This window comes from Acomys minous, assembly GCF_964271855.1.
Source record: "Acomys minous genome assembly, chromosome: 4".
Taxonomy (NCBI): Eukaryota; Metazoa; Chordata; class Mammalia; order Rodentia; family Muridae; genus Acomys; species Acomys minous.
Window position 1 is genome coordinate 70651150 of NC_140486.1, and position 19841 is coordinate 70670990.

General features: G+C 47.2%; 1 protein-coding gene across 1 annotated transcript in view; it reads right to left on the reverse strand.

Annotated features, from left to right (window-relative positions):
• TTC39C (tetratricopeptide repeat domain 39C) overlaps nucleotides 1-18988 on the reverse strand; it is a 92446-nt gene extending 73458 nt beyond the window's left edge. The window contains exon 1 of the mRNA XM_084780446.1: nucleotides 18698-18988. Within this exon, the coding sequence (XP_084636572.1) occupies nucleotides 18698-18861 (164 nt within the window). The 5' untranslated portion in view covers nucleotides 18862-18988. The remainder of the gene's footprint in view (nucleotides 1-18697) is intronic.
• Between the last annotated feature and the right edge of the window lie 853 nt (nucleotides 18989-19841).

Here is a 19841-nt window from a genome sequence, read left to right on the forward strand (position 1 = left end):
AAGTGCAAGTATTTCCAGGGATATAATCTGAGAGGAAACAAGATTAGCTTAGAGAGCTAAGAACAGAGTAATAGCTGCTCAGTTCTTGTGCTGTGAAGCTTATTATTAAACAAATGTTAAAGAGTCTCAATTATTTGTGTGATAGCCGTATTAAGAGAGAAACCGAGAAACAAACACAGTTTTATAAAAAATAACTGTAACAGTGTGGAATACAACAGGACCTCTTTTTAAAATACACATAATTCGCTAAGTACCTACAGAGTGTGGGCATTGGGCAAAGTTCATAGGACATAGCATGAGTAGAACAGGCAGGACTGTTAATCTCAAGAAGAGTTGGTTGGGGGCTGGAGAGATGGCTCAGTGGTTAAGAACACTGTCTGCTCTTCCAGAGGTCATGAGTTCAATTCCCAGCAACCACATGGTGACTCACAACCATCTACAACAAGATCTGGTGCCCTCTTCTGGCCTGCTGCCATACATGCAGGCAGGATATTGTATAAGTAATAAATAAATAAATCTTTTAAATGTTGGGTTCACTTATTAAAAAAAAAAAAAGAGTTGGCGATGTGCAGTTACTGTGTTAGCCTTGCCTCACACATGTCCCAGTTTCCTTTGCTGTTACTATGACAAAACACCCTGACAAAGCTACAGGAAAAAAAAGTTTATTTTGCACTCAGTTCCAGGTTACAGTTCATGACTGTAGGGAAATTTAAAAAAAAAAAATCGGAAAGAAACTGACTGGTCACTTGACATCCAGAATCATGGGCAGGGAAGAATGAATGCAAGCAAGTCTGACCTCAGTCGGTTTATCACCCTAATACAGTTCAGGACGTCCTGTCTAGGGATTGGTGCCACCAACAGTGGGCAGATCTTCCCAATACAATGAATGTAATCAAGAGAAGCCCTCAGAGACTGTGCACGGGCCAACCCACTCTGTGGACCCTCCCTCACTGAGACTCTTTCCAGGTGATGCTACATTGTTTCAAGTTGACAGTTAAAGTGACCATCCCAATATGGTAGTATACTAAAAAGAATCAATTTTAGGCTTAATGTGTGCAAGAGAGCATAATAATATATGAGAAAATTAGAAATGTTCTGTATTTTCAAGAAATATTACAAAACACTAAGCTCACAGGCAGCATTATCTGCAATGATGAATGACTGACAACTTTGGTCCAGGATAAGGATGCCTACTTTCATTACCCACTCAACACAGCACTAGAAGCAGCAGCCAGAACAAATGGGTGAGAAACAGAATGAAGCATTTACATTGGAAAAGAATAAAGTTATTAGCAGGGCAGTGGTAATCCCAGTACTCGGGAGGCAGAGGCAGGTGGATTGCTGTGAGTTCGAGGCCAGCCTGGTTTACAAAGCGAGTCCAGGACAGTCAAGGCTACACAGAGAAACCCTGTCTTGAAAAACCAAAAACAAACAAGCAAAAAAAAGAATAAAGTTATTGCTATTGACAGGTAGCATAAAGCTATATGCAGAAACCCCCTAAACCTACACAAAACTGTTGGAACTAATAAAATTTTAACAACATTTCAAGATATAAATAATATAAAAATCAGTTTCATTTATATACACTGGCGATAAAAACAACTTTAAAATGTTTTAAAAGCAACCTCATTGACTTTAGCACCAAAAAAGAATGAAATACTTAGGAATAAATTTAACCAAGATAGTGAAAAACTTGTATGTAGAAATATAGAAAACATCTCAGAGAGAAATTAAAGAACATTCATGGGTGGAAAAGATGTCCCATGTCCATGGGCTGGAAGACTGAACACTGCTAAGATGTTATCACCCAGAGTGATCTCCCAAGTTAACATAATTGCTGCTGAAATGACAATGATGTATTTTTGTAGGAAAAAATCCATGTTAAAATCATATAATCTTAGACTCCAAATAGTCACAATAAAATCTCTATAAGGACAAAGCTAAATGTCACACATTTCCTACAAAACTACAGTTACCCAACACCACAGAAGCAAACTGTAAAACCACAGGACAGAGCAGAAGCCCAGAAATAAATCCAGTGCTTGTGGTCAAATGATGGCTAACAAGGAAGCCAAGACCATTAAGACAGGACAGGATAGTGTCCCACTGAGGGTGGGAGTCCCAGAACTTACTGTCTGAACCAGGATGGCCTTGAACTCAGAGATCTGCCTGCCCCTGCCTCCTGAGTCCTGGGACTAAAGGCGTGCGCCACTGACAAGGAGAGGGTATTCTTTACAACAGTGTGTGTACAGGCCAGAGGTTAACTCCGGTGATGCTCCTCGGGTCACTCACTGATAGCTAGACTGGATGGCTACTGAACCCCAGGGATCCTACTCAAGACTGCAAGCACACATTATGACCCAGCTTTTTCACATGGGTGCTACCAAGCAATCAAACTGAAGCCTTCATGCTGGCATGGCAACAAGTTTAGCAATCAAGCCATCGCCCCGCCCAGCAGGGTGACTTTGTCAATGGCTGTATCCTCAGTCACAGCCCTCCTTAGCTTCCATCAGTTCAAGTGAAAAGCAGTGGTCTACTATATAGGTATAAGCCTGCCTGACGTCACAAGCACTCCTCTCAAGTTTTGCTTATTCAAGTTCAATTCCTGTTACATCCTGGTGGTCATTTAGAGTTGTTGCTACATTCTGAAAATAGTTCTAGGGGTTAAAAAGCCAATCATTTATATTTCCCAGTATCATTAACATGTATCAAATAACCCTTCAAGTACATTAGCTCTACTTCCTGTTTCCTCTCTGCCTTAAGACATACAAGTAGACAGGCAAGTCAGTCCTTTCTAGTCTTGGCTGTTAGCACACTGGCACAGCACTGGTGAGTAGTTGCAAAGATGACAGCCAAACCACACGTGTCAACTCACTTTGGTCCTGCCATCTGTCTCCCAACAAGAACTTCTCAAACGATAACCAGACTGGGGCTGGGGAGATGGCTCAGTGGGTGACAGCCCAGGAGGCTCCGAAGATGAGAAGGAAACAAAATGACTGAGACAGTTTGCTGCCTGGACAGTCAGTCACCCAGAACTCTCTATAACGTTGGAGCATCATCCGGTTCACCCAGGTAATAAAGTTTCATTCCTTCTCACGTCTCTGATGGGGTTGAAGACCAGATAGTTTAGTCTTACGATTAACCTAAGCTGTTTAGGGGTTAAGATGATTTTAGAGCTAGATAGAGGCTTTGAGTTGGCAGAGATGAGAGAGGACAGATACTGAATCTCATTCAGAATTTCCGACTTAACAAGATAGGAAAGATGTTTTCTACAAGGTTGCCAGATGCAATTAGTCAAAACACCTTGAATGTAACATTAATGTGATCCCTGATTGTTTCATGGTTCTTCTTTCTGTATGTAATTTTTCTACTTATATGTAATAATATAAATGTATATGCCAAAAAAATCTTTAAAAAAAAAAAAGCACAGACGCTTTTCCAGAGGACCTGTGTTAGACAGCAACACCCACGCAGTGGCTCACAATCTCTGTAACCGCAGCACCACGCAGTGGCTCGCATCCTCTGTAACCCCAGCACCACGCAGTGGCTCGCAACCTCTGTAACCTCAGCACCACGCAGTGGCTCGCATCCTCTTTAACCCCAGCACCACGCAGTGGCTCGCATCCTCTTTAACCCCTGCACCATGCAGTGGCTCGCATCCTCTGTAACCCCAGCACCACGCAGTGGCTGACATCCTCTGTAACCCCAGCACCACACAGTGGTTCGCATCCTCTTTAACCCCAGCACCATGCAGTGGCTCGCATCCTCTGTAACCCCAGCACCACGCAGTGACTCGCATCCTCTGTAACCCCAGCACCACGCAGTGGCTCGCAACCTCTGTAACCCCAGCACCACGCAGTGGCTCGCATCCTCTGTAACCCCAGCACCACGCAGTGGCTCGCAACCTCTGTAACCCCAGCACCACGCAGTGGCTCGCATCCTCTGTAACCCCAGCACCACGCAGTGGCTCGCATCCTCTGTAACCGCAGCACCACGCAGTGGCTGACATCCTCTGTAACCCCAGCACCACGCAGTGGCTCGCAACCTCTGTAACCCCAGCACCACGCAGTGGCTCGCATCCTCTGTAACCCCAGCACCACGCAGTGGCTCGCAACCTCTGTAACCCCAGCACCACACAGTGGTTCGCATCCTCTGTAACCCCAGCACCACGCAGTGGCTCGCATCCTCTGTAACCCCAGCACCACGCAGTGGCTCGCAACCTCTGTAACCCCAGCACCACGCAGTGGCTCGCAACCTCTGTAACTCCAGCACCACACAGTGGCTCGCATCCTCTTTAACCCCAGCACCACGCAGTGGCTCGCAACCTCTGTAACCGCAGCACCACGCAGTGGCTCGCATCCTCTGTAACCCCAGCACCACGCAGTGGCTCGCAACCTCTGTAACCCCAGCACCACGCAGTGGCTCGCAACCTCTGTAACCCCAGCACCACGCAGTGGCTCGCATCCTCTGTAACCCCAGCACCACGCAGTGGCTCGCAACCTCTGTAACCCCAGCACCACACAGTGGCTCGCATCCTCTTTAACCCCAGCACCATGCAGTGGCTCGCAACCTCTGTAACCCCAGCACCACGCAGTGGTTCGCATCCTCTGTAACCCCAGCACCATGCAGTGACTCGCATCCTCTGTAACCCCAGCACCACGCAGTGGCTCGCAACCTCTGTAACCCCAGCACCACACAGTGGCTCGCATCCTCTGTAACCCCAGCACCAGGGGCTCTGATGCCCTCTTCTGACCTCCGCAGGCACCAGGCATGCACATGGTATGCAGTCATATAGGCACACAAAACACCCATATGAACAAAATAACAAAATAAAAATAAAGTTTTAAAAAAGCGCTCCAAAATTGATCGAGGTATTTTCATTATTTTTTAATCTTTAAGATACAAAATGGTGCTGGACATGGCGGCACACACCTTTAATCCCAGCACTCGGGAGGCAGAGTCAGGCAAATTGCTGTGAGTTTAAGGCCAGCCTGGTCTATAAAGCAAGTCCAGGACAGGCAAGGCTACACAGAAAGACCCTGTCTCAAAAAACCAAAAAAAAAAAAAAAAAACCAAACCAAACCAAACAAAACAAAAAGTCCTTTCTTTCTTTCTATATATATATATATATATATAACATATATATATAGTGCAATAAGTTAGAAATTGTGTTAATGCTTTTATAAATGAAAATATCCAGATACCTATCTGCTTGATCAACCCAAATCCAAAATCACTTACACCTTTTGGGGAGACCTCTCTCTCTCTCTCTCTCTCTCTCTCTCTCTCTCTCTCTCTCTCTCTCTCTCTCTCTCTCTCTCTCTCTCTTTCTCCTGTCACTAAGAGGGCCACATGTTCCCATCCTAGACCTTGAGAGTTCTATGATGAGTTTTTGTTGTTTTGCAACTTGAAATTCTTCTATTCAGAGGAAAGCTCCCCATAATTATTATCCTCTCTCAAAAGCTCATTCCAGAACTAAGACATGAAAAGGACTGTGTAACCCACCCAAATGCCCCTCCTTTCCTGTTAGTTTAGCAGTGCTAACTGTTCCAGAACAATAAAGAAGCTCAAAATTGCCCATCTCTGCAGTCCCAACTTTGGCTAAGCCACTTGAGATGGCCACTTCGGCTCCCACAGCCCCACCTCTCATTTTACGTTTCTATGTTATTTAAAGGGCGTGGTTTCTAGTTCACTCTGTAATCTTCATAATGTGAGCTACTGAAGGTGTCACCAATCAACAACGTGGAAATAACAACAACAAAAATGCAAATGGAATTTCCCATATAAACAAAACTCTTTTCTGAGCAATTAAAGTGAAACTGACTAGTGTGAGGCTCAATCTCCATCCCCCCCTCCCACCGCCCCACCCCCGCCCACCAGGCAGCTCCATTCTAGCCCAGGTGTCCGGGGTCCTGTCCCACTAGCAGGGACCTGATAAACTCAACCCGTTGGTTTCAACCAGAAGAAAAGATGAGTGGGATTTGCAAGACAAGCTCTTGTCAAGTTCTTTTCTTATTATTCCAGCGATTTTCCTGACAAAGCATAACTTGAGATTTTTGCAATTCGCTGCTCAAAATGAGGGACAGAAAAAAGTCACTTACAGTGACTCATCCTATCGGGAACACCCTAAAGAGGCCAACGCGGCAGAGACAGCAGAGAAAAAAAATTTTTTTTTTACTTTAATCCAACTGCTTTTTAAGGAGTCTGTGTCATTTAGCAAATTCAACTTGAACTTGGATGCTAAATGTTGTGTGTGCTATCCCCCCTAATCATGTTAGAATTGTACTAAAAAAGGCTTATGAATAATGAGATCCAGGGATAAGAATCTGCCAGGCTGTGTGCCCTTGATGGTGAGCTTACGAGTGAATGAAGTAATCTCAGAGGAACGTGATGCAGAGGTGAGGCAGGAAGTACAGTCCAAAAGCAGACGTGGAGTTTCTACAGTGAGACAAGCAGCAAGTCATCCCTCCTTGGGAGGGAGAAGTCACAGGCTCAGACGCAGATTTTTCTAGAAAAGCTCCACCCAGCAAGGAACCTTAATGCACAGGAGTACCTGTAAGACAGGCTGAGCTAACGTGCAGGCGTCACAGTGAGACCAAGAACAGAGGACGTGCTCTGTAGTACGGGGCCCTGTCAGTGGCTTCTAGATACACGGAGGACAGAGCGTCACCCAAGGCGTCCTGCCCTGCTTCCCCACAAGAGAAAATGGTCTTTTGGACTATGTAACTTTTGGGGCAACTGTACCTCCTTTCTGGAGATGCGGGGCTTTTAGCTTTTAAAACGGGTTTTTAATTTGAATAACGGACATAGTAGAAGGGTTCCCAGGAATCCAGTAAGTCAGTACCCTGAGGGGCAAAGCTGAGAAGACTTGGGGAATATCAGAGAAGAGAATTCAGGCTTCTGAATCAGAGGCCTTGAGGCTAGAGAGGCCCAGGACCGGCAGGTTAGGTCTGCATTGGGTGAGAAGAAAGGAAGGTTCCTTGGTGGCTTTGGGACCTAGAAGCAGCATGTGTGTGACCAGGGGAAACTGGTGCTTTGGATGAGTAACCATGAGACTCAACACAGGGGCTCATTATCCCCCAAGGGAACTTGCACCAATGACCGCAGATAGAATTCAGGTTCAGCGTCTGCCACCATGCTCACAGCCATAGCTTCAGCTTGGGCAGACTCTCGCCCTCCTGCAGCCTGTTAGTGGAAGACCGAACTCTGTGCTGTTCCTCCCAGCCCTGGATTCACTACAGACAAAGAAGCCTGTGCCGAACCTCTGTCCTGGTGTCTCACTGTGGAGGCATTTTGGAAACTTGTGATGTTATTCGAATTAATGTAGTCACTGCATTGGGACCGGACTGAGGATGCAAGCCATCCTGCAGTGTGTGGGCTCCCTGGCACTCTGTCCCACTTGTCACACTTCAGCATCTCTTGGGAATTATGAAGACACAAAACTACTTTAATTACAAAACTGGTTCCAGACCCTCGTGGTTAAGATGGTCAGTACTTACAGATAACCTATGTGCATTCTCCGTGGCTTCGAGTCATCTGGACTACCATTAATCCTATAAAGCCAAGGCATGCCTCCATTTGTGTCAATTCTGCACCACACCAGATGCAGAGCAATGTTGGGGGATGGTCTAATGTATTTTGATGCTAATCTCCGTGACACACCTTTTGATTAATAAAAAGCCATCCTACCTGGGCAGGGCAGAGGCAATAGAGGCATGGATACGGTTCTCAGGCTTAGAGAGACAGCGAGGAATCCTGGGAAGAAGAAGAGTCCCGAAGAAGGAGAAGAGAGAGGAGGCCGCCATGGGTTGGATGGAAGAAAAACACATGGCTGGCATGGATGGAGATTTGGCCCAGATGAAGAACATTAACAAGTATTTGTGATTATGGATGGGAGGTAGCTTGGCAGAAATTATTAGAAGCAGATGGAATGGGACTGGGGCAGGGATCCCATACCTGTCCCACTATTAGAAGTAGTTTAGAGGATTAATATCTGCACTGCCCTAGGTTAACTAAGGCTACTTTAAACTATAACAAGTGTCAGTGTCTTAATTGATTGCTAGCCAGACATACTGGTAATATAGATAATGAAAAACAACAAAGCAAACTCAAATTTTGTTCTTTAGAAATTTCTGGAATTCCTTTCCCTCAGGTATTTCTGATCCCTGGTTGGTTCACCCTTGGCTGTAGAAACTATGGGTCCAAAAACTCAGCCGTATTCCTTGCAACATTCAAAGATTTGACCCTTATAATGGAAAACTGTGTTCCCAACAGCCAAATTGCTTGTGGTCTTAGGTGGACACACACCACAGCACCACTAAGCCTGCACGTAACTGCATCATATGCTTGAATTTAAGTAGAATATTATAATCCACTTTAGTGTATTCAGCATCCCATAAATGACTGAAGACATGAAATATTGGATACCAACAAGTATAATTATTCAACTTACTTTTTTTTTTTGTCTAGCTCTTAAGTGTTTATAATTATTTTGTTTTAAAACTTGGGAATTTGTTGTTTTAACAAGATTTTTATTATTTTTAACCATATGTACTGTACTTTGTGTATGTGTCTGTGTGTGGGTGTATGCACATGAATTGATGTGTCCACTGACACTAGAACATGGTATTGGGTCCCCTGGAGATGGAGTTAATGGGTGGCTGTGAGTCACCTGACACGGGTTCTGGGAACTGAACTTGGGTCCTCTACAGGAGCAGTATACACTCTTAACCACAGAGCCATCTCGCCGCCCCCTGATTCTTATTTTTTAACTTTCCTTGGAGACTGATATTGCTCAACTCCCCTCAAAACCCTTGCAATTCATCCCCTAACCCTGACTGCCTAGTGAGGGCTTCTACAGCCTTGACTGGAGCGGGGTTTCAAGATACAGACTATTCGCTAAGCCAGGGCGCAGCCAGCAACAGCACAGCCCTCTGTTCCCTCACGTGCCCTGCCTGCGTCCTCCCTCTGTTAGAGCCATTCCCTTTCTCTTAACACAGAGCGACTGGCTCCAGCTTCCTGCTGTCAGAGTCCACGGCCATGTCATTCTCCACCTGAGCACAAAAGCTTCTTGTCTTTCACTCCTGAACCTCTTCACTGCTTACAGCCACAGCTTCTGACTACGTTCTCCTGGTGAAAGCAGGCTGAGCATCTGTGTTTGGGAGTATATGTAATTTGAATTATGAATGTGTTTTACTTCTTAATACTATACTATGGGATATTCCATCTGCTAATCTCATTTGCAGACCATAAAGGGGGAATTACAGACTGCTGCCGTCCACAGAGGGCCTGGGTCTGATGCCATCAAGAGCCATGGCTCTAGAGAGCATCACTACATTCGTACCAGGTTCCCTCAGAAACCAGCTACTCCTGAAATTCAGGACATACTTCTGGAGTCTGGGGTTACATGTCTGCCTCTTCATCCCAGGGGAGCAAAGTCCCACCAGGGGTGAGCCCCCAGGGCCTTGAAATGGCTAGGTGAAGGACAAGACAGCTCCTCAGTAAGGCTGGCCTTGCTCTCACAGCGAGCACATGGAAGTTCACAACAGGATGGGTAATATGCCACCTACTCTGCTGAGTGGTCTGGGCAAGGGCAGGAGGAAGGCTGGGAAGCCCTGGCAGCACACAGGGCCCCTTACAGCAGCCAGGATGTGGTGAGTTGGGGAGGCGTTCCCGGGTGGCAGGAAATAGTTCATATTCTGCCTGGAGAATTCACCCAGAACAACGGGTCTCTTCAGTGCATTCTCTTCCTTAACTTTTACAGTAAAAACAGAGGTCATGTGCAACGGCTACTTAGAGGCTGTGGGGTCACACCCACCCCAGCGCACTTACTGTTCTGTGCTTCTCTTGTCTGCCCAAGGGAAATGATCGAGCACTGTTAGGCGAGGAATAAAATCCCCAAAGCTGTGTGTGGCACTACCTAGCAGCCACCTTGCTTATTTTGATGTATACTGGGGTGGGGGTGGGGTCACCTCAGTTAATAATGACACTGATGCCACAGCTTGGGCTGAAGTGCCTGTCAAGCAGATGTGAACAAAGGCATGAAGTGACCATGTCCCCATTTACACAGCGACTCCCAGCATGCACCTTGGCATCTGATAAGACGTCCATCCCAGAAACGTAGGAATTTCTCTGAACACTTTCCTTGTGCATGTGTGTATGTACCTTGTATTGGGAAACTCTTCCATGATAGAGTGACAGGCAAAGGGTGGAGCCAGCACCATAGCATCCATAGGGGGATGGAATGCTGGCAAAATGCCAACCAACCTGACTCAAGAACACAAGTGCATCTCAGTCTTCAGGATGCTGTCAGGAAGTCATGGCTGCCACTCCTCACAAAACCATGCCTTCACTCCTCCTTGTTCAGAAAGTGAAATGCACCCACTTCCCTGCCCCAGCTTCATACACAAAGGCCGATTCAGTGTTGAAACCAAAGGGTACCATACTCATGAATTTAGGGTTCTAGGAACAGAGTACGTGCTGAAAGGGGTGCTGTCGGCCATCATCTTCAGGAGACACAATTCAAGACCCACAGTGGGTACCCGAACCACTGACAGTACTGAACCTTCTGAATACCGTGTTTCTTCTTCACCCAGTACATGGATGATGGCGTTTGAATTATAAAGTGCACACTGCAGGAGGCTAACATGAAATGCGACAATTAATAACAATGTATTATAATAAATTAGCATTAAGTTATGAGTTGGCCAGGTACAGGGACACACACCCATAGTCGCAGGACTTGGAGGCTGAGGAAGGAGTCTGAAGCCAGCCTGGACTATCAGGAGGCTATGTCTCAAAACACTAAAATGAAATAAAATAAAACCTATGAGTTTGTTTATTTCTAGAACATTCTATGTAACGTTTTCAAACCATGGTTGACTGTGAGTAACTGAAACTATGAAAAGTGAAACCACAGAGAGGAGCATAAGGCAGAGACCAGTTCCTCCTCCCCCTGCCTGCCTCGCCCGCTCTCACAGCGTCAGTTAGCGCTAGATGGAGTTTTGAAATTGAGGGTAAAATACATTTGGACTACACAGCTATTGGCTTCCTGTACTTCTTCAATGCTCCCCACCCCAAGTCCTTTGCAATAGTCGCTTCAAAGTCTCACTGTTTTACTAAGTGAGGGTTACCCTGGCAAAGAAAACGGGGTGAAAAAAATGGTATGTGTGTTAAGAGGCCAAGCAGCCAGTGAAAGGTATAAACTCCTGAGAAAGCACAATGTGCTTGAAAATCTACAAATGGTTTCATGTGACTAGGAAAGAGGGAAGGCTCCAGTGATGGCTCAGTAGTTGAGGGTAAGTACGGTTCTTGCTGATGAGCCAAGTTTGGTTCTCAGCATCTATGTCAGGCAGCTCATAACTCCCTGCAACTCCAGTTCTAGGGGGAATCTGATGCCCTCTACTGGCCGCTGTATGCACCTGCACTCACATGTGCATATACCCAGTCGCAATTGAAAATTAAAGCTAATCTAAAATAGAATAGAAAAGTCTCCATGGTACAGTGCCATTTCTCTCTCATTTTCGCAGCCTTATCAAAGCTTTGTTAGCATCGCTCCAATGGCTTAGAGGAGGTGTCTCATCTAACTGAGGTAGCTGTTAACACACTGGAAATGACTCACAGCATACACTTCCTGGAGGCACATCCTTTGTTTTGTTTTGTTTTGTTTTGTTTTGTTTTTTTCTTGGTTTTTCAAGACAGGGTTTCTCTGTTTAGCTTTGGCTGTCCTGGACTCACTTTGTAGACCAGGCTGGCCTCGAACTCACAGTGATCCGACTGCCTCTGCCTCTCCAGTGCTGGGATTAAAGGCACGTGCCATCACGCCCCGCTGGAGGCACATCCTTAACTACGAATCTGTGAGTGTGTGTACACACATGTTTGTGTGAATGCAGCCATGCCACAACCTAAGGTTTTGGGGTTTGTACTTTTGAGGAATTATTTATTTCCTCTAAGTACCCCCATTATTCTATGGGCAAGTGCACATTTTAAAAGAATATCACTTTCAGCTTGATGAATTCTTAAGGAATATTTAATCAGAACCCTTCCATGAACTGCAACAGGAAATGAGGATGAGCCTTTTGACAGCCACACCACGCAGAGAAAGAAGACAGAAGAATCAACAGATGCACTTCCCTCGTCACTAACTTTGCATCGCTCTTGATTTCATTCCTCTATTTTTCTTGCACTTCTGCATCTATGTATTTACCCACAGACTCCAGAAGCAAAGCTGAGCTACCCTGCTACATCTGAACACTCAGCTTCCCGCCTTCAATGATCTGACATGGTGTCAGGCAGGGGCGATGCCTGGACCCTATTAGCCTGGTGTCTCTTATATGAATTACCCAAGAATGCCCATGGTACACCTGGGGTCAACACACTTGACAAAGGCTAGCTGTGTGGTCTCTGTCACAACTTTCCACTGCTGAAGTTGCGACGCACAGCAGCCATAGGCCAGAGGTGATCAAATGAGTGTGGGTCTGTGCAGTAAAACTATGTCTGCGAAGACATCAGGCCATACATTCCCAGCGTCTGACTAATACCAAACCATCTCTGTAGCAATAATCCTAGTTCCACAGTTAACATGCTCTCTACATGCAGCCACAGAGTGTGTGCCTCCATAACATGTTCTGTAACTGTGCCAGGCAGTTTAGGATCTGTATATGCATTACACACATCTACACACACACACACACACACACACACACTGCTTACTACAAAGTTTCCTTTTTTTAAAGATTTATTTATTTATTTATTTATTTATTTATTTATTATGTATATAGTGTTCTGCCTGTGTTTACACCTGCAGGCCAGAAGAGGGCATCAGATCACATTATAGATGGTTATGAGCCACCAAGTGGTTGCTGGGAATTGAACTCAGGATGTCCGGAAGAGCAGTCAGTGCTCTTAACCTCTGAGCCATCTCTCCAGCCCCCAATTTCTTTCTTTCATTTTTAATTTTTTGCCATTTTATAATTTAAGATGGAAAAGAAAACCAGAATTCACAATCTCACCCATGTCTTCTTTCTCTACCAAATCCTTGTTTGTGCATATTTGTCATCAGTGAATGTTTAATGGCCAATGTACACTTTATCTGCCGTGCTTGGGATGGAACGCAGGATTCTATGCGTTCTCCGCATGTTCTTTAATATGCATATTATTTCAGTAACATCCACAGGCAGAACTGGTAGCAATGTAAAAAAAAAAAAAAGTAAATGTTAAAAAAAAAAAGATGCCAAGAGAGGAGTGGGATGTAGCTCAGCTGGCAGAACGCCTGCCTAGCCTGTATGTAGCCCTGTATTGGATCTCCAGCACCACATAAAGTGGGCCATGCCTGCTACCTTACCACTCAAGAGGTATAGGGATATAGCAGACGTTTAGTCTGGTTCTCTATTACATAGCAAGTTTGAGGCTAGCCTGGGCTACATGAGACCTTGCCTGAAAAAAGAAAAAAATGATGTGAAGACACAGAGAAGGGGAGGTGATGGCAGCCTTAAGGGGAAGGAGGAGGCTAACTGTTCAGCAACTTCTATCACAAGAGAAATTACAAAGCTCACTGGAGCTGCACGTGTCTCTGGTCATCCTCACAGCTTCACGTCTGCCCCCTCTCCTACCAGCCCTCTGATTAAAAAGCCCTTCAAGACAAAAATAGGAAACAACTGTGTGACATTTGGAGGCAGGAACCCCAGGGAGCTAATTATGGTCACGACGGTACAAACGCACAAGTGTCTGAGGGAACAGTGAGTTGATGACTGACAGCCAAACAGCCCGAAGAGGAAGCACTCACTCAGAGGCAGGGTGGACCAGACAGAGGAGAGGGAGACGCAGAAACAGAAGAAACCACCCTTGCGACGTCAGCTGCTACTCAGCCAGCTGCAGCTTTGGTGCCTCCATCTCTGCCCCTACCTGGGTTTCCACGGACTCTTCTCCCAGACTCAGCTTAAACCACACCATCCCTCACATCTTCTTTTCATCCCCCCCCACCCCCCCCCCAGCTACTCTCCTTCATCTGACCGACTTTTGCCTCATCCTTAAGTTCATGCAGCATTTTCTCTGCAAAACGTCCTCTGGCTGGGCTCGCCACTGTTCACCTCCGCAGCCGTGAGTGTGATCCCTAACCTCCCTGCTGAGGTCAACGCGGAGCACAGCAGTGAGCCGCTTTCATGCACCCTTACCAAGCGTCTTACCACTGTTCCCAAGGATTGAATGTGTCACACAGGCCAACAGTTCAATATGTGGGCTGTCGCACAGGAGCTCTGAGAACAGGAGTGTCATCAACTTACAAACAGGGCCTCAGGCTAAACACAGGAAAGTCTTGTGGCATTAGCCAGTCAGATTTTTCTTACTACAACAAAATACTGGACTCAGAGTACTTTACAGCAATTTTTCCTTAAGCTCAGTGTCACAGAGTTTCAAAGTCTAGGACCACTGACACCATGGTAAGGCGGGCGACACTGATACATGAAGGCCACTTCTGTAGGAATAAAGAGTCCCATGCCATGGGAGGGAAAGGAGGGCCAGCCTAGCTCCTTTTGTGATACATGTCTCAGAACTACCAGAGAGTGTCATGGGAAATAACCTCAAGGCCCCAGTGACCTCACGCCATCTGACTAGGTTCCCCCTCCTAAAGCTTCCCCCTTCCAAAAGAGCCAAGGCTTTTTAACCAGCTCCTAAAGGTTCCAGCTCCTAAAGGTTCCAGCTCCTCCAAGAGTCAAGCCTTTAACCTCAATGGACCAGAGAGACACAAAGCACATTCACACCACAGCACAATCCTGTCTTGGTCTCTGTGGAAAGAGCTCCAAGTGCCTGGCAGCGGCTGAGCACTAACCATGGGTGGCTTGTCACTGCATGGGCACTGTCATTTGCAGAAGGAACAGCTGCTAGCAACCTCCAACCAGGGTCTTGTTGGCATCTGAGAAGAAGGTCTCTACTGTGCAGATACTTCCAATCAATCCCCCTAGGAACAAACATCTGCGCTCTACAGTGCAGAATGGCTTTCGTTGTAAGCAGTCTCTGCAAAGTGACCATTGCACACTTAGCACCCATTGAGGAAAGTTCTCGCCTCCTTAATGCGGCAGGAGAAAATGACATTTTTTTTAAAAGTTACTTTTAATGCTAGAAGACAGGGTCCCTTTGTTCATGCGAAGAACAGCATTTTACCACAAAGCGGACAGTGAGTCACTGTAAGAGGACAATGAAAAACAAAGAGCTAGCAATCTGGTCCCCCCCCCCCCCCGCAATCTGGTCCCCCCTCCCCGCCTCTGTGGATAAACTGAGGGACACTCAGACACTGGTGATGAAGTCGATGCTGCGTTTCCAGCAGCCCCTTCCCTGCTGGGTCAGGGGGAAAAAAGTTTCCTAAAGCATCATATGATCCTCAGATGTAGTAGAGGATATGAGGTGAGCAACGCATAGAGGAGCTAGTGACTGTCAGGATGGCTTAGGCGGTAAAGGTGCTTGCCCCCAAACCCGAGGTTCTCAGCTTGATCCCCAGGCCTCACACGATATATGCCCTGCCACACCCCCCACTGCGCCACATGCACTGAATAAAGCAAGCAGACATAATTAAAAATTGCATATATATATGCAATCTATGTGTGTATATTTACATATATATTTATGAGCTATCTGCATAAAAGGGCATTCCGCCTTGTGCGGAAATAGTGGTGAGGGCAACAAGCACCTTTCACTGTATGCATGCACGCGTGGTGTCAGGTTTCCCCGATTGTTGTTAATACAGGTGTGTGTGTGTGTGTGTGTGTGTGTGTGTGTGTGTGAGAGAGAGAGAGAGAGAGAGAGAGAGAGAGAGAGAGAAGAGAAGAGCAGACAGACACAGACACAGACAGATGGACGGCTCATGTATCCCAGGATGGCCTCCTCACATGTAACCAAAAATAACTTCAAACTTCTGACCCTAATCCTCCTGCCCGAATTCCAGAATGGTGGAATTACATGCATGTACCACCACGCCCCGTTTGCACGAATCCAAAGCTTCATGCAAAGCAGGCAAGAACTCAACCAACTGAGCTCCATTTCTGTCCCCAGCCCTCTTCCAGCTGAGCTTGCCAATCACACTGTGCTATGGGGATCATCACCACTACCTTTTGTTTTATAGGCAATGAAGCAGTTTTTGAGGAACTGAAAGGCCAGCACCCACAAAAGTGCAGGGCTAGGGCTGGGACCCCCGGTCCCGCATGCCCGTTTCTGACCATCCTTCTGTGGGACTGTGCTTCCCAACACTTGCATGAGAAGCAGCACGCGCTAGAGGTGGGAGGGATGCGAGTTCTCCCTGCATCCCGACACAGCAGATGGAGCAAGGGAAAGCTGAGGGGATAATGCTGTCAGTCTCCTGCCTCCTCTCCCCCCATCCTGACAAGCTTTGTAACAATGCTAGAAAATAAGGCCCCGGGCCGACTGCAAACATCTGACCGATTTAGCAATGGAGGAAGAATGGTAAAATGAACATCTCTGATTTAGCACAGGGTGATACACACCCAGTCCCTGGCTGTCATAAGTGACCACGTTATGAGGGCATGTGGCTGGTACTTGGGCTTGACAAAAAACAGGTAGTACAATGTCTTCCCTTCCTTATTCTCAGTTCCCATTGGAAAATACAGTAGACAGCTCCCAGCTACACACTGCCTGAGTTCCTTCTCTACATAAAATATTCCATTCAAAATGAATCTCTATGCTCTATGGCGATAACTAGCCTTTCAGCTGCCCTGTTGATATTCCATGAAACTGGACAGTGGTTCTCAACCTTCCTAATGATGTGACTCTTTAATACGGTTCCTCATGTTGTGGTTAAGTTATTTTCATTGCTACTGTTATAGATTGTAATGTAAGTATTTTTGGAGATAAAAGTTTGCCAAAGGGATTATGACCCATAGGTTGAGAACCACCGGGCTAAATAAAGAAAAGGTTTCCTGCTTTCAATATGCCAGTAACATTACTACTTGGTTTATATAGCAAGTTCCAGCCAAGGCTGCATAAAGAGACCATCCCCAAAACAAATTAAAACAAACCTACAAGCAACTGATAATACAGAATTAGTAACTTTTAAAAATCCTCCATCAGGGCCTGTAGAGATGGCTCAGTGGTTAAGAGCACTGACTGCTCTTCCAGAGGTCCTGAGTTCAGTTCCCAGCAGCCACATGGTGGCTCACAACCATCCACAATGAGATCTGGTGCCCTCTTCTGGCCTGCAGGTGTACATACAAGCACTGTATACATAAATATTTTTTTAAAAAATTAGAAAAAAGATTTTAAAAAATCCTCCATCAAAGCCTTTGATGGAGCGTATATGTGTGTGTATATATACATGTGTGTTGTATGTGTATGAGTGTGTATATATATATGTATATATATTATGTGTGTGTTAAGTAAGGCATTCTGAGTTAAGTTGTTCTCATTTTCAGACCCATAAGGGTGAGAAGAAGGCTGACTTAAAAGTAAACCTGCTGTACAGCCAAGGTGTGGGGTGCAAGCCTGTAATCTTAGCACTGGGGAGGTTCAGATAGGAGGATCAAGGCTAGCCTGAGCTACAAACTGTAGAGTATATCCAAAGAAACAAAACAGCAACGTAAGTAAGGTTTAATGAGAAGTTCCTAGTTGTAAGCTTGCTTGGCTGTAGGCGTGTGGTAGCTCTACCTGGTGGAAATGCCATTCTTTGAAATCTAAGCATTTCTCGTTCGCTAACACACCCTTAGCCTGGCTTGTCATTCTCTGAACTCTAAGCCTTTGTCATTTGCTAACACACTTTCTCCATCACAACCACGCTGCAATTCGCTCATATCATCCTAAACTACAGGCATCAAGAAACTGAAGCACACGCCCTTAAACATGTTCACGACAGCCGCTAGGCATTTGATTGCTTGCCCACATTCACAGGGCCAACCAGCTGGTTCCGTAAAGTAGAACACCGGGATGCTGCGGGTTCCCGATGAAACCAAGGCTCCTTCACCACAGCTACTAGGCTTAGCTCTTAAGCTTAATGTTTCAAAGACAAACAGAAATTAACACAACACACGTGTTTCCCCCTTCTACTCTTCTGTATTTAAAAAAAAAAAAACCTCTATTTTTTTCATACTAGAGAAATTCTTAACAAATCGGCTCTCTTGAAAGGCATCAGGAACTCATTTCGAAGACTGAGGCTTTAGATGGATAGACAGAGATGGGCGATCAGAGTTTGGGCTGAAATGTTTTAAGTTCCTGCACAGAGCGACAATTACACTACACTGTCTTCAAGTAACAAAAGCACCGGGAGTGCCGAGGGCTACAAAGCAGAGCGCAACACAAGGACCCAGCGAGGGTGCAGCGGGCTGTTCTCGGGTCACAAAAGGCTGCCCAGGCAGCAAGCGAGCCAGAGTGCCAACCCTGCAAGTGCCAGGCTCGCTGCTGCCTCTGGTGCATCAGCCCTCTGAGCAATGCGCGATGGGGGACCAAGCGACAGCTCTGGAAAGCAGCAGAGAAACACTGGGCACTCCTCGGAGGGCAGAAAGTGAGCGGGACTGCGGTCCGAGAAGGGAAGGGACAGAGTAGCGGGGGATGGGGTGGGGAGGAGGATGAGGACAAGGCGCAGGGAAAAGGCTGCAGATAAAGCCCTGGGAGGCGAAGGGGAGCATGGAAGAGAGCAGCCGCAGATCGCGAGGTGACCACTCGGTGCGCGCAGCCTGGGCAGAGTCAGGAGAGCGAGTGTCACCTGTATTGTTTGAAAAGCTGATCCGACTCCCTGAAGCCGTTGTTGAGCAGCATGTTGATGCCAGCCAGGGCCAGCTCCGCGTCCTGCAGGGACGCCGCCGCCGCCACCGAGTCTGAGTCGCCGTCATCCCTCCGCCGCGGCCGCTGCTGCTCCGAGCCGGCCATGGGCGAGCGAGGCCCCGCGCGGGCCGAGGCGAGATGCGGGAGGCGGCTGCAGCGGCCCGCGCTCCCCGAGCCCCGCTCCAACCTGCCCCGAGCCGAGCACAGCAGCCGGCAGGGGGCGGGGAGGGACGCGAAGGCGGAGCCGCCGCCCGGCTGCGGCGCGGGGAACGTGGGCGCCCGGCCGCCCCCACCCGCCGCCCGGGATTACTCAGCAGCCCGCTCGCGGCCACCCTAGCCGTTTCGGGTGTGTGCGCCCGCTTCGATCCAGCCGGTCCCAAGCCGCCTCCGCTTCCTGCAGCCCTTCCAGGCCCGGAACCGGCCCCAGAGGCCCCAGTCTAGTACCCAGGCTGCTGACACCCACGCGAGGCCCCAAGGCCCAGTCCTCCCGGCAGAGGATGAACCCCCGACGCACTGGGAGGGCAGGAGAGCTTGACTCGAGGTCAGAGAACTCCTGGTCCGCTCCGACAGAGCGCAGCTGGACACCTAGGTGGCTTTGGCTTGGGCCACGAGTGGCAGAACCCTTGGGAGCCCAGCGCCAGTCACCCCCAACTCACCCCCAACTTCATCCCGACCTGGGCCGCCCACCAGACTCAGGGCAGCCAATCCCCGAGCAGGTGGGCGGTGGGGGCGGGGCCTCCAGTACCTGAACCACTAGCTAGGGCCCACCACCACCAACCTTAGATCCAAGGAGAGACGAGGGTTTGTGTGTCTCTTAGCTAAATATTTAAAAGTTAAGAAGTAAGCTGTTAAGATGTGTTCTCTTGGCACGATTATACTTCCATGCCAGTGAAACAGAGAAGCTGTGGGGTTTTTGTTTTGTTTTGTTTTTTAATGTAAGCAAATGTCAGCAAAATGCCAGAGGTGATAATTTAATCAGAGTTACAGAGTCTCACTTTTCTGATGGGGAGCTGGTGGTGTCTGTATGCACCATTTAGACACAAAAGAGAAATCAGTTTATGGGTTTTTAAACGTTCTTGCCTTTA